Source organism: Lathamus discolor, chromosome 3, assembly GCF_037157495.1.
Source record: "Lathamus discolor isolate bLatDis1 chromosome 3, bLatDis1.hap1, whole genome shotgun sequence".
In the NCBI taxonomy this organism is placed as follows: Eukaryota; Metazoa; Chordata; class Aves; order Psittaciformes; family Psittacidae; genus Lathamus; species Lathamus discolor.
In genome coordinates this window covers 11,850,110-11,864,951 of record NC_088886.1, presented here as the reverse complement: position 1 = coordinate 11,864,951, position 14,842 = coordinate 11,850,110, and the positions used below count along the sequence as shown (strand labels likewise).

The 14,842-nt window shown below is 42.4% G+C and overlaps 1 protein-coding gene across 2 annotated transcripts in view; it reads right to left on the bottom strand.

Annotated features, from left to right (window-relative positions):
• Positions 1–14,842, bottom strand: part of EIF2B3 (eukaryotic translation initiation factor 2B subunit gamma) — a 100,268-nt gene that overhangs the window by 14,429 nt on the left and 70,997 nt on the right. For both annotated transcript variants that reach the window (XM_065673492.1, XM_065673493.1), the window contains 2 exons: positions 11,772–11,849; positions 10,956–11,104 (listed from right to left, as the gene is read on the bottom strand). In XM_065673492.1, the coding sequence (XP_065529564.1) occupies positions 10,956–11,104; positions 11,772–11,849 (227 nt within the window). The remainder of the gene's footprint in view (positions 1–10,955; positions 11,105–11,771; positions 11,850–14,842) is intronic.

Below are 14,842 nucleotides of genomic sequence, written 5' to 3'. Positions count from 1 at the left end.
TCCGGCTTTTATTGCTCAAGTGGAACAAAACTTCAAGAGATAAAAACACAATTTGTGGGTGTTCCCTTCACCCGCTGACAGATGTAACACAGCCATTTTGAAACCACTTGTAAATGCCTTTTTTTTCTTTCAAGAAGTATGTTATAAAAGCCTGCCAAGAGAAGTATTTTGTGTGTTTATTTAATTTTTACTATTTTTTTAAGTTGAAGAGTAAGGAATAAACTTTTATTCTCTTACAGGGTTACTATCACATCTTGGGGCACTCTGCTATATTCCCCTTGGCTAAACAGCCACCGTGGCTCCTGCCTTGCTTAACAATTAGGTGCTATTAGTCCTCAAAGGTGCTCCAACCGCATCCAGCTCCATCCACACTGTCGTGTGTGTGCATACACACACATTTGATGTACTGCTTTATAATGCAAACCATATTTCTCCCCCCCCCCCGAAAATGTAGTATATTTTTAAACTTTTCAGCACGGTGAAAACGGATATCTCCTGACCTTAAAATCCAAAGAGCATGTTCAAACCCACAAGAGGAACTAATTTGGGGCATTTGATTTATGGCCGAAATTTCAATTTGAATTTGTTGTAAGTGTAATCACAAACTGAAAGTCTGGCAGCTGGGTGTTTTTGAGAAAATAAATAAAAATACATTCGGTGCGCGTCTGCATTCTGCAGAGAGCATTTTACAAGCCCAGTCCTGTAGTGGGAACAGATGTAGCTAAGACATTAATTTGTAATACAGGTACAACGTGCGAATGGAAGCACATGCGTGTACGACTGTGTCTGTGCACACGTACGTGCGTGTGTCTTACAGAGAGGCTGACTTTGGGGTGGGTTTTTTTCCTTGGAAGTGAGAGAACAAGAGCAAAAGGAGTAGTGGCCAAGGAGGCATGGGGGGATTACAAGGATTTAGGTCTTTAAACTGCAGACCACCTAACAAGATCACTCTGAAATGCCACTAATTTCAGTTAAGGCCACAGACCTCCCTTCCTCTGCCCTCCCTCTCTTCCCCCATTGTAAACAACTAATCCCAGCAGAAAACAACAGAGAGCAAAATGTACACACATTCTGCAACATTCCAGGTCCTTCTTTATCTTTTATTTATTTTTCTAAAAGGTCAGCCTATGGAGGGAGGGAGGGGGGAGGGGAAGAAAGCCAAAAAACCTCAAGTCCATCTCTTGTGTGGGCTTGAAGGAAGCTGGGAGAAAGCAAAGTCCAAGAGCATACAATATGGAGCTTTTATAGCACAGCAATTCCTCGACTCGGCTTACTTCTCCCTCCCTCTGTTTGTGGCAAAGTCACATAGCTTTAAACCAAAGGACAGGGTGGTCGATTACATCTGAAAGAAATGTAAAGAACTGAGAAAGAATTCCATCTCCTATCGACATTATAAATAAGGAAGTATTAGTCCCAGAGACAGGCTGATTTATGCAGCCCTGGAACTGCTGACTTTCAGCCTGCGTATCGGTCTATAAATCAAACTCTTAAATCAAGTGTGTCAATCGCCGCAGCACTGCGATACTTAGGAGAAGCAAGGCACCTACCACTGAAAGCAGGAAGATTGCCAGGGGACTGAGGTGCTGTACCCTTCTTAATTTTCTAAAGTGTAAATCTGAGATCAAACATCCTTTGCGGGAACGGGAAATCAAAATACGCAGCGCTCAGCACACCGGGAGCAGGCTGCAGGAGTCCAAGACACAACCCCCTAATTACAGGCTACCCACTGATTATTTAGGACTCTGTGATTAAAGTGATGAACGCTCCTGGGAGAAAGGGGCTTAAGTAACTGAGGTCAAGACCTCAACTGCAGCTCTCGCCCTAGTTGTGCAAGCTTAGGAAGGTATGAATGTCACAGGTTTGCCTTACAGCAAATCTCCTGAAATGCCAGTGGAAGTTATCCAGGTCTGCTAGTTTAATCCAATTGTGCCAAAACCCCGACATAATCTTTGTTGGGCAGCAAAGCAAATGAGGTGTCTAAAATGCAACGCTTAAAACTATACACTCACGAGAAAGAAACAACCTGGAGCACAGAGCTTAGGACAGCCTGTTGGTACTGCTATGCCATGCCAAGAAGCCGAGTCTCTTGCTCCTCCAGATGAGCTACAGAATGGAGAGACTGATTCAGGAGTTAAAAGCAAAGGGTGACATGCCTCAGCAGCTACTTTGCTGACTGAGGGGTAACAGCTGTGGATTCCCCTGGGAGCAACATCCCATTCTGCCCTGACCAAGAAGATAACAGCTACAACAGGCACGTTAATAACACCGAGAGGTGGCAAGGAGAGCGGTAGAGCTCTAAAACCTATGAGCAACCCCTCAAGGAATCCCGTTAGCTAGCAAGTCTGTGACTGGGACACATGATCACAGGAGTGAGGCACAAAGACCATGGGAAAACAGGGAAGAGCCAAAAACACTACTAGGAAACTTGAGAACCTGAAATGTTGCCTTCACCAACATGCTTTACACACCAATACATTTTTATACCAACATGGTTCTCTGCATGAACTCAGGGCACGGTGAATCTCACGATATACACAAGTAAATACCAAAGATTACAATAGGTGCCAGCAGTACGTGCTATAATTTATAGATACATTTCAAAGCAAGCATTCTTAAGTGTATTTGGGCTTTGATCTCCTGTTTTTCCCCTTGGGGGTAACAAAATCATTCTACCAACCCCCCTAAATTCTTCACCCCTCTCTGAGGGTGTTTTCACTAAGGAACTTGTTTCATGTCTCTTTGCTAGCCAAGCTCATCACTGTGGTATGGCTCCTTTACGCTTCTTCCCCACACCCTAAACATTTTGCATTACATATTGCATATACTTGCCAGCACTCGTATTTTCCAGTGAAAGTTCAACTGACCTTACAGGATTGCCTCAAACCTACCTTAATGTGTTTTATTAAGTGAAACTTGGGCTGCTGGGGGAGGTCGCCTGGAAGGCTGGGCCTCACCTCTGAAACTTCAGTTAAATCCAGCTGATCTTGGAACAAACAAATTGGTGGCCTTTTATGTAGCTGCAAGCTCGGGTCTGCACACTCCAGCAAACACACGCTGCAAGGAGTTTGACACCAGGAAACCCCACACATGGGGAAACTGACCTCCCTCTGCATTCTCTCTTGCAGAGTGGGAGGGCCACGTTGTGCACAGTTTTACACTCAGCTGATGACTGGGAAAAGCTATCACTGTCTATGTGAAGGTAAAGCAGAAAAATGATATACTTACTCCCATCTCTGGGTTTGCTTTAAGTTCTCGCTAGCTGGCATAGTCAGGCTGAGAAGAGTAACTGGCACACACAGCAGAAAGACGCGTTCTCTAGGGTCTTCCAGTGGCAATTCTGGGTTAAGACCTATAGCCCTCCGTAGGACATTATTGGTTAAATCAGCTTCTGTACCACATGTTGCTAGGTTGACAAGGAAAAGGGTTTTCTAAATGTCACTTACAAACTGAGCCCAGCTTCTTAGAGCCAAGTGGAATTTGTTCGATCTCACAGCCCCCTTAGGAACTTACAGGAACAAACCTGGCACAATGTGATCATTTCTTCCTTTTCCATAGCCAGGTTGGGGAAGATTTTCAAGAGCACCAGAGACACTCAAACCCGAATTCCCAGGAAAACCCAACAGCAATCAGTTGCTTGTGAAAAAACTCCATAATCTTTGATTAGACCCATGTGGCTACCAGGAGGCAGAAGCTTATTTATAGCCCCGAAGTCAGACATACCACTGGCCACCTGAAGAAGCAGATGAGCAGAATGAGCGATGTTTTAAAATGCCACTTTTCAGAGCTGACCTGTGTTTTAGGTTCAACATTTGATGTACAAGATGTTTGGAAAATTGAGAAGAGCTCCCTGCACTATCTGGGAAACATCTGCATCTGAGATTAAAGAACAGGTGATTTATTTAAGACAGACTGATGTACCAGGAAGCTAGCCAGGAGAAAACATTGGGGTTTTTTGAGGAGCTGCTAGTAATAATGGTTCAGACATTCACAAGATAACAGGTACTATATGAGACATATCCTAAATACATTAGATACAGTAGAATATGACTTCAGTTGAAGTAACTAAAAACTAGCCCTGCAAGTAGCTAAACCCTTCCTGCTCACTGGTTTCCTAGTCTGCCCTTTCTTCTTCCATTTATCTTCCTGGAAGCAAACTCTGACGGCCGGGGTAGTCTCTCTTCAGTATCTTATACAGCATGTGCATTGAATTAAACAGTACAATGAAAATTATGGTTCCTTACCAAAATGTTTACAATTTAAAAGTGAGAGGTGTGACAGAAAGGATAGGATGTAACTGCTACATCATCAAGAGGAGTAAGAGCCCTTTTTACAGTCAAGGACTATGCCTAGTTTTCTTCATACATTCTTGTTTATCCATATCCATGATATACTTTATACATATATACACTTTATCCATATATTTAAGCTGAGCATGTGCTTTTTCAGAATCAAATTCTCACTTCCCATGTGCTTTTTGCTAAACCTATTCTAACCTCATTCTTCTTTCTAGTGTTAGATAGGTCAGGGGCAACTGGTGGTGGGAGACAAAGTGTCCAGAAGTCAACAGCCATCTTAAAAAAAGGTTCAAGATACAAAATGTTTGGGAATCCCAGCATAAGCAGATGTTTATTTCCAGCTTTGCAAGCTATGGTGCTGGAAAGAACTTAATCTCATTCCTTCTCATGAGGGAATGTACTGTAAAATATATTTTACAATTTCAACAAATGTTGCCTTGGCAATAGGATTATTCCCTTGTACTGCCATTATCCAAGGGGAAAAAGACTACTTATGCACTGAACCCCTATAAATGCTCAATTCCACCCTGGTTTTAATTAAAACTTGCTTCAAACCGCTGACTGTTCCTACATCAGGTGCTGATTTGGCACGATTGAGGAAACAACCAATAAACTTCACAATCAATCTGCAGTTAGTAGTCAATCCAGCTAGGCTTGCTTGTTGTTTTCTTCCTTTGTACATTTTCTCATAGAAAGTAGCAATAAATTGGAGACATGTGGTAACCCAGAGTAGCCTTTAACCAGTCACATGCGGTCTCTCGCCAGTCCCCTCACTGAGGAACATTACAGCATACGTGCCATCTACTTTATGCAGGTAGCCAGAACACCTTTAACAAATCCAAAACATAGCTCACTTGTCTTTATATGACTGAACACAGAAGATTCTAGTTTTGGCTGATGTAACATTTTCGGTGCCAGTCCTTGCTCCACAACTTTTTAATCCAGCCTATTCTTTCTGCCTAGGGAGTCAGAACTCCCCACGGTTTACCCCATCCATGCGACTTATCTTACTTTCCCTCTATCCTCAATAGCCACATCAACTCCCTACAGCTTTTGTAACCCACAGTGCTTGGTGTCACCTCCCGTGCATTCCAAGTTCCCTGACGTTGCCATGCTCTGCCATCATGTGCAGCCTGACCTGAAAAGTATCCGCTTGTCTTTTTAACTCCTTCCCTTTCCAAAAGGTAACCACAGCAGTGTGTCATATGGGGAATTTCAGCAGTTCTTCCTGGGTAGCATGTTTTTATGGAGTTTCAACAACATGCTGTAAGATTTAAAGACACAATAAGGAGACAAGGTTATCATTCAATAATTCCTGCCCCTGCACACACACACACATGATAACCTCTGTCACATCTGCAATCCTGGCCTTAGATCCTGAAATGAGACTGCCCACTGCATTGGGCAATCTGGCAATTGTCTGCTGCAGACTCCTTCCTAGAAGGACCTCCTCTCCTTCTCTCACTGCTATTCCCAGTTTGGGATACAGCCTGGAGAGTTCAACAGTGAATAATCTATTGAGACATCGCATCAAAGTATATACACAGGATGGACACCAGGATAAAGACACTGGTGTACCTGCAAGGGGGAACCTTGCAGAGTTCCAGCCAGAGAACTGTTAAATGTCAGCAATGTAAATACCAGAGGCAGGCAGTACCTGCCTGTCAGAGCTTGTGATTCTACATCCCACAAACTACACCTGTGCTGGCAAGCCCCTGCGCCACACAGAGCATCTCTGACCACAGAGTGTAAAACACTCAGGAACAGAGGTGCATGTCTATATATTACGAATAGAAAGAGAGGGACTAAAACGAACATGAGGTGGTCAATTGACCCTGAACTTTCAAATGCAGACCATCAGCAGGTGCTGACTAAAATTTTCTGGCCTGTGCCAAGCGGATAACCAGACATTTCATCTGTCTTTTCCATCATCCAAACCCAAACATTCCCAATGAGCAGTTTTTCTGATAATATTATAGGTGAGACAGGTTGAGCTCCCTTGGTTACTTTGTGTAGATCTGGTACTTCCTAGCCATGGAGGTGAAATCTTGATGCAGACCTTGGGCTGTTTGCATTTTGCTGTCACCCCTCTGGTAACCATGGCAGCCTATTGATGATTTCCATTAAAACATAATTTGAAACAAAAGGCTTTCCTGTATTTCCGTGAAGGAACAAAAGCAGCAAAATACTTCATTTTGGAGACTAAATCTGCACAGAGCCCCTATCGTACTGACTACCAGCATGTCAACAAGACCATTTCAAAGCTTGGGTTACTGTGGACTCAGTATTTATCTGAGCTTTTCACGCTTTCCTCTTCAATGACCTCTAAGAAGCCCCAGATCCTTCCTCTACTATAGTTCCATCTCTTGAATCTTTCCCAGGGAAACATTCATTTTCCACAACCAAGGAAAAAGGGTATACTATGCACATGACAAAATGACTAAACTCCTTTCAGTAAGTGTATACACTGGGATAGTTTTACTAACAAACAACAGATTTCAAAATCTTTATCTGCAGGGATGGAATAAAGACTTCAACATGCTTTTTCTGTTGATATTACTTGTAATGCTCAGAGCACTTCAGCACAAGGTCCTGTATGATCTGAGCAATTAGATGCCCTTGCTGCCAGAAGCTTCCTTATATCTAGTCTAAATCTACCCGAAATCTACCCTTGTTTAGTTTAAAACCATTATCCCTTGTCCTTAGGACTCCAGGATGCATCTTACAAGGTCCCATAGACTTCTTTTCAGGTTCTGTAGGTAGTCACGAACTTAATCTTCTTTCACAGTGAGGAGCAACTCTGATCCCCTAGTCCCTGTCTTGCCATCCGTCCACTCAAGAAGTGTGGGAAGAGAGATGGCCAGTGAAGACTAAGGCAAAAGTTGTTGAGTACTTCAGCCTTCTCCTCCTCTGTTGTAACCAGTTTGCCAGTCTTGGTCACGGGGGAGTAAATCTATCAGATACCACTTTTCATTTGCAAAAGGCATGATCTCCCTACTTCAGTCAGTCTGCCAGTGTTACAGATTGCAAGCGAGCTTTAATGAGGGAACTCCTGCACCAATGACACTCAGTCCAGTGGCTCTGTTGTACTGCACCACCCTTAATGCAAACAGAACAAAGAAAAGGGGCAGACTCATGCTACTCTAGAGACTGAGAAGACGTACAGCTACTGCAGGAGCAGAGATATACAGAGTTTTTAAGTGACCTATAACTTCAGCTCAATTAGTAGATTTTCTCCAGCTATGTAACTCAGTGCAGTCATTTGTCACTGAGCTCTGGGGAGTCATCCAGGGAGAAACAAGAACCCTTTCCCTGCTGCAGGCTGTCACCTGGGCAGTCAGCATCTCTCAGCACTTGGGCTGTTGTATAAATTACATCCCTCCCAGCTTGGTCAAGTATGTCCATCATTCAGCACATATGTAATCTTCGCTATTTTATTGTCTCATTGATGGAAGAATTAGCTGCACAGTGGGAAACACATTAAGAAAGGACTAGCAATTATTTCGCCCGTGTTACTAACTTCTTTAATCCTCTGTAATCTCTTCACTTCACAGGAGACATGTATAATGTAACAGAGACCCTACACACCAGGGAAAACAAAAAAACCCTTCTACTGGTCATCCAGAGCATCAAATGCACCAGCCATTGCTGGAGGATGGATCATAATTTGCAAACAGTATGCAATGGCACTGTCCAAGCTAACCCCAGTTCCTTGATCCATTCAGCTGGGAAAGGTCATCATCATCTAGGTCATAACCTCTGTTTCTCCAATTATGAGCCAACCACAGCCTAACAATAGGAACCTAGTGTTGTTCTAAGCACCTTGTGGTGTTCCCATCTGCGCAGAAAGAATCTACTTCTCCATTTTGGAAGCTGGTATCTGATGTGGTGAGGCTATTCAAAACCTTTTTCTGGTTTGGAGATGTAATTTGTGGCTCTTGAAGGCTCAGGAACGATGTCATGGGATCCTCAAATCACATTACAGGAAGACCATAATGAAATAAATCTTTTTAATCTGTTTTTTTGTTGTTCTGCTTTGTTTTTCTATATTGACATAGTGAACCAAAGCTGCTGATCACTTCTGCAGCTGAGATGGGGCAAACCAAACAAACACACAAAAAGACAAGCAAGATTCAGCCCAGAGAAGCTAGAGGTGATGTAAGTGGCAAGGGAATTACCAAGGCAGTGCCACGTATAATCGTAGCACTTGATAAATAAACTTAGATTGCAGAGCAATTTTTGCATTTGTTTGTTTCCACTCTCCTGATTTTCAGAAATGATTCACCCAATCTTTCTTTCTTCTCTAAACAGCTTTGTCTTTTTCATACGCGCCCTACTGCACTCTTCTAAGCCTGCTTCAAGTTAGTGTTACTGCAATGAACACTACTGGGACTAGCCTTCACTTACCACTCACATTTGACTAGGGCATTAATAGTTCATTAGTTTGGTGAAGCTGCTCGTGTCAGCTTTAAATGTATATTCTTTAAATGACACAGTGCAATTCCATAAGTTTCCAATATACAATACCTTAGATGGTGTTAAAATTGGCTTACTTGCTGGACATTTGCTATACAACAAAAAGTGAATTAGATCTGTCAAGGCACTTTATTATGCTCATTTTGACCCATATCAGCCAACATACACTGACTTTAAAACCCAAGACGTTTTCTGAAGTTGGTGATTAGATAAAGCCTGAGTTATTTATATTAGAGACACTTGGGAAAAGAGATGTTTGTAAAGAGCTGTCGTCCATTGTGGGCAGTTTAAAGCAAAACCACATATAATTTATCCACCTGTAGCAAATGGATCCATCAACATGCGTAAGAATCACCAGCATTTGAACAAAAACCTATCAGATTTAATCAAAGTTATGAAAGAGGGTCAAAATACATAGAAATTCTTCACTAACTTTCAAGCAAGATTTCTTTCAACAAAACTCAGCAGCTAGAGTACTTCTTTATCTCACTACCTGTGTATGTCTGACTTCATACCCCTCTAATCTTAGGGCTTACCATGATGCAATAAGAAATACTTTATCAGCTCAGTGTCTGTCCAGATCTACACAATATGAATTACTGTATGCTTTGAAATAAAGCTCTATGATCTTAATTCTGGCTGGAGAGGAGCAATTACTAATTTGACTTCAGTGCATCAGTGTGCAGTAACCACAGAGAAGCTGAAGGGGGTAAACCCCTGGTACCTCACCCCTGGTGAGGTTTTTCACTCAATAGTGGCTATGTTGTTTTCACTGAGAATGACTAGAGATGACACAGTTTTCCAGAAATTCACAAGTTACCCCAAAAGTTAGTTTTTTCCTCTTTAAAAAAATAATATATCACCTTTATGATGCTTGTGGAATTCTGTGGAATGCTTAAGATAATGACTCTGAGCTCGATTTATACTGCTGTATACCAGTGAACACAATCACGCTGATTTGGGACTCTCCATAAAACCAGCACTATTTATACACTTAGCTGCCTCTGTGATTTAATGGTAGAGCCGCTCACCTCATACGCAAAACCATACAATTATGAGTATGGCATCAATTCATTAATCAAAATGACAGAGGGTCTCAGGATCAAACGAGAGCAGTTCTGGTACTTCTAATGACAGCAGTGCCTGTGATACTGCCATACTGGATCCATTTGTGATTGAACTGGAAACCAGCTATTTTCTAAACTCAAACAGAATTCTGATTTATTATGTGCTTGAAATTACTGTGGATTCCTATTAAAGACAAACACTTGGCAGTTAGGTACCATACTTACCTGTAATTTACTTATGTAACAGTAGTATCCTCCATAGACCCCACATCCTTTGGGGTTTTTTGTTTTTCAGATAGGCAACTTTCAGAGCCAACTTGGCATTTTTTAAGAGTTTGGCCTTCTTCCTGAGGCCCTAAGCAAACCTCAAGCCATGAAGGAGCAGGGAATTTATAGAGGCCTGCACAGACTCAATCAGCAGTTTCCTTTCCACTGACATCCACAGGAAGCCAGGATGTATGGAAAGATGGGGGCACGCAGACATCAACAATTACAGATAGGCCACTTTTCCCACATTTGGAAATGTACAGCTCAAGGCTACCTATTTAGTATCTTTAATGCATGGGAAACCTCTGCTAGCTGGCACATACTCTCTTTGAAAACTTTATTAGTTTATCCTATTACTCAGCATACGTCGTGGTAAAGGAAAGCTGCAAGATGACAAAAAAGGGCCAAAGAATATGACATTTTGGGTGAAGCTGTAATGTTCAAAGAATATTTGTAATTGGTAAGTGTACCACTTGAAAATATGCTTTGTGACTCAAATATTTCAGGTACACTCTTAGACACAGCTACTAAAAAAGAGCTTTGAAGGATGACACACAAGCTAATATGGACTCATACATTCACTTAACTCACTTGCACATTCTGAAGATGATAGGATCTCTCCTAAAAAGAAGAAATTTATGTTGCATGACTGCAGCACGTTAATTAATTTGACTTCTGCATTTGTAAACTATTTATAGAAACTTACTTCTGACTCGGTCTTTAGAAACACACCCCCTGATATCAACTGTTCTGACTGAGGATTGCTTACAGGGCAAAAACTACTGACTCAGAGCCCACCTAAAAAAGAAACTGCAAATTTAGGGGACTGAGATAGAAAGAAGTGACATACCCTTCCTCAATTGTAACAGAATTCATGATGATGCAATTTGTTATCTTAACTTTGTCTTTTATGGTACACATGCTGCCGATGATGGAGTGTTTAATGGATGTCTTCTCCCCCACTTGCGTGGATGACCCAATGATGCTGTCTGATCCAACCTAGGGAAGAAAAGAATGGAAATCAGCAAAAGTACCCAGAGATGTCTGATATGTGCTCTCCATACACCTCTTCCAAACAGCACGTCTCAAGCACTCATCATCAAAGTGTATCCTGCTCTACCCTTAGGGATTCTTGGCAAAGACCTAGAAACTTGAGGCCCATCCCACATTCAGAGAGTTGGACAGTCTTCCCAAGGTCTATTAGCTTGGTAAAACTCCAATGGCTAGTCTTGCTCTGAAGGCCTCATGCAATAAAATAAGCATAGTAAGAACAGTCCTAATAGTACTTTGCTGGTTTCACTAAGGTTTGCCCAGTGAGACGTGTGAAAAGGAGGCTTGAAGCTGGTATTCAAGCAAAATTCTTCAGCAAGAAGCAGAGCTAAAATACTGGCCTCTTCTGAGTTTGGCATCCTTTGGGAGGCAAACTGCTCAACTACTGTGAACTGCCATTAGGAAACAAGAGACTATTGACTTGGGAGCAAGATAGACTTTTTACCAAACATTTTTAAAGACCAAGACTCTGGGCTGTGTCACCTACACTGTAATTCCACACTTCAAAACTCAGCTTCACTTCCAACAGTGGAACTGAATTTTAGGAAGCAGTTCTTAAAGTAAAGGGCATAATGATTGTACTAAAAGATCAGAGACCGGAAAAGGAAACACTTACCATGCCTCTGTCAGTGATCTGTGCTGACCCATGAACCAGCGGCTCTTCCAGACCCAGATTAAGCAATAGCTTAGGAACCTGGATGGAAAAACCCACATCACAAGTTAACACACAGTTCTGCACCCTCATGTTACATAAACAGCTCAAAGATGGCTTTGGTTTCCATCACAGTAGTGCATCTACCATAAACATTTTAACTTAAAGGAAAACATAGGTTCCTGAATTTTAAATCTGCAGTCAGATAAGCGTGATTTATCATCTTGCCCTTTTGTATAGGAGACAGGTACACTTCCAGTGCAGTGCACACTGCATGTCTCAACTCAGCTTCCCACCTGGGGAAAGCAGTGGATCAGCAGCAGCAAGCAGGCTGGCTCCAGCTGAACACAGTGACATCCTGTACATCACAATGCCCATCATCTGCCACTTCAAATGCAGATCAACGTTGTTTTACACTGCTCAGTAATGCACAAGAGCGAAGCAAGTGAAACTGGCACAGAAAGATGATTATGTTCAGCCCACTCAGTAAGATAGTATGCTGAGGTATAGGCAACAAATAGTATTTCAGATGTTTAAGCAGAAACTGATCAAGTGGCTATTCCAGATGGTAAAAAGTTGCAAAAGAAAAGGCTCTTGAAAGAAAGAAGGCAGGTGTTAGATAAGCAGACAAAGCACGATGGTAATAGAGAGAGACACAGCACATGAGGTAGCCAAGAACAAATCCATGGAGAGCAATTCTGAACTGGCTCCTGAAAAGAAAGGGGAGCCAGTGTTGTAGGAGGATGGGATATCACTCCATCATTCCTCCTTTTCTGGGTGAAAGAGCAGCCTGAGGCACTCTGCATCTCCCGGCGTCAGGCTGGGGCCAAGGTCACACACCAAAGAAGAGGTGATGACAGTATGGGTGGGGATTTCAGGGGAGGTGGGAGTCTCACAGCAGTACACAGATATACTGCTGCACAGCATTGCTTGCAATGGTGATGCAATGTATGATGCACCTTGGTAGGCCAGAGATGGCAGTCAAAGAAACACAGCAGATACAGAAGGTGAGCCAGGATGCATGCACTGACTGTCCATCTGGGATGTCAACTGGAGTCTCAGCACAGTGATGGTGTAACTGGCTTTGCCTGAGGGGAGGAAGTGGTACTCATTAAGTCTCTCTTTACCTAGGCACCTATTTTTACAAAACTCTTAGGAAAGTTTATCTTGGAGATCTCTATTGCTCTGAGATTAATTTGGCTGAGACTTGCCAGCAATTTCCAAAGCTGCTATGAAGAAGCTGCCATACAGTATGATTGTGTAAAACAACTTCCTTAGAAAGCTGGGATCACAAGAGTTGATGACTAGGGAGTGAACATCAAGAAGGAGATCCCACAGATCTGAAGTTGGGATCAGAGGAGAAAAAAATATCTCAGCATCTCAAATGAGATGGTATTTGCAGGAAATTATTTGGATATTCATAATATGACCAGCCCATTTCTCTTCCAGCACGCAAGAATGAATAAGTAGCACTGGTTTTCCTATGATAAGAATTTTCACAGTTGATATACATTCAGATGAGTGAGATGAGCTCACACTTCTGCGCTATCATATGAAGCTGCCTGTTGCCCCCAGCAGACATTTCCACATCTGTAGCTCTTTACATCTTGAAGATGGTCCTTCCCACTAGACTTATGTTTTCTTTGTTCTTTAAAAACCAAGAGTAGGTTAGATCTCTCAGTCCAAGGTGTAGGTGCTACAGAAAACCACCAGCTTACCAGAACACCACAAACTAATCCAATCTGCCTGGATGATGCTACTTGTCGAAGGGATGTTGTCCTCACCTGACACACAAGCTAGGCAGCCACAACAGACACATCCAGAGATGAATACACACCAAAGCATACCTACAGCATAGGTTGGAAAGATTCCTACTACCCAGTGTTGCTCTTTGGGAAGGGAAAGAAATGAGGAAAACCTCTTGCCCTCCTCAGTGGAAAGATGGTGTGGTGAAATAAATAAAGGATTTTACCGGCCAGAGCAAAGCCCTTATTAGAATCAGTCAATAGTTGTGCAGCCTGAGGGGTAACCCAAGAAAGCTACCAGCTCAAGCATTTTGCTCTGAAAAGGAAGGTTAGATAGGGGGCAGGAGTCAGAGGGAGTGCCTGGGTCAAGGGAAGGTTTAAGATGTGTTTGGATTTAATTCATCTTACAAAGAAACTATTTCCTGCTATTGAAGATAACTCCCTCCTGAACCCACCTGCCCACACACAGGCTGCAGGCATCCAGAAACCCAGCTGGAAGTGAAATGCTGTGAGCAAAGTGTTTCCTCACCAGAAGGGCAATGGGTTAGGATGCCATTCCTTCCCACGGCTACTGGGCTGGACTGCTACTGCTCCCTCCATTAGTCTGTCCTCTTGGACAGCAAAGTTATAGGTCCTGGCTTTGTAGCAAGGGAATCAGAATCTGGTCTGTGAAGACCACGGTAACAGCAAACAAGACACAAAAACCTCTTCCTTAAAGATGGTCAAAACAAGTTAAAAAAAGCAGATAAAATTAAATGTGTAGCTTTTAGGAGAATCTGCAAGAGAAATAAAATGCAGTGGCACTGAAAATAAGGAACTCCTTTCTCACAACCCCTCATTAAGCTCCATTTTATGTTTTACCTCCACATAGTTTCCTTAGAAATTTTACCATCCTGGAAAAGCAAAAAATTCGAAGAGAATCCTTTCCAGCATTGAAGGCCCCAATGTGATTTCAAAACACTAATTCTATGTACCACCCAGGAGCAAACACATTTCCTGCACTGACCAAAATATAGAATATTTAGGTTAAAAAGAAAAAAAAAAAGAAAAAGAAAAAAACAACACAAAAAAACCCACATGGAGTCTGACTGGCTTAACTCAATAACTTTTTACTGAAGTGGCTGCTGCCAAATGTATACGCACACTTCCCCCAGCAAGCGGTGTTCTCCCTTAACCCTTTGGGCACACTCGCTCCTAATATTCTCGGGGAAGGTTTTCCCTATCTGACAGCAGTGCTCCTCCTCTCTTCCTCATGTCCCTATCACTTTATTTCTGTGCTCCTCTGCAGGC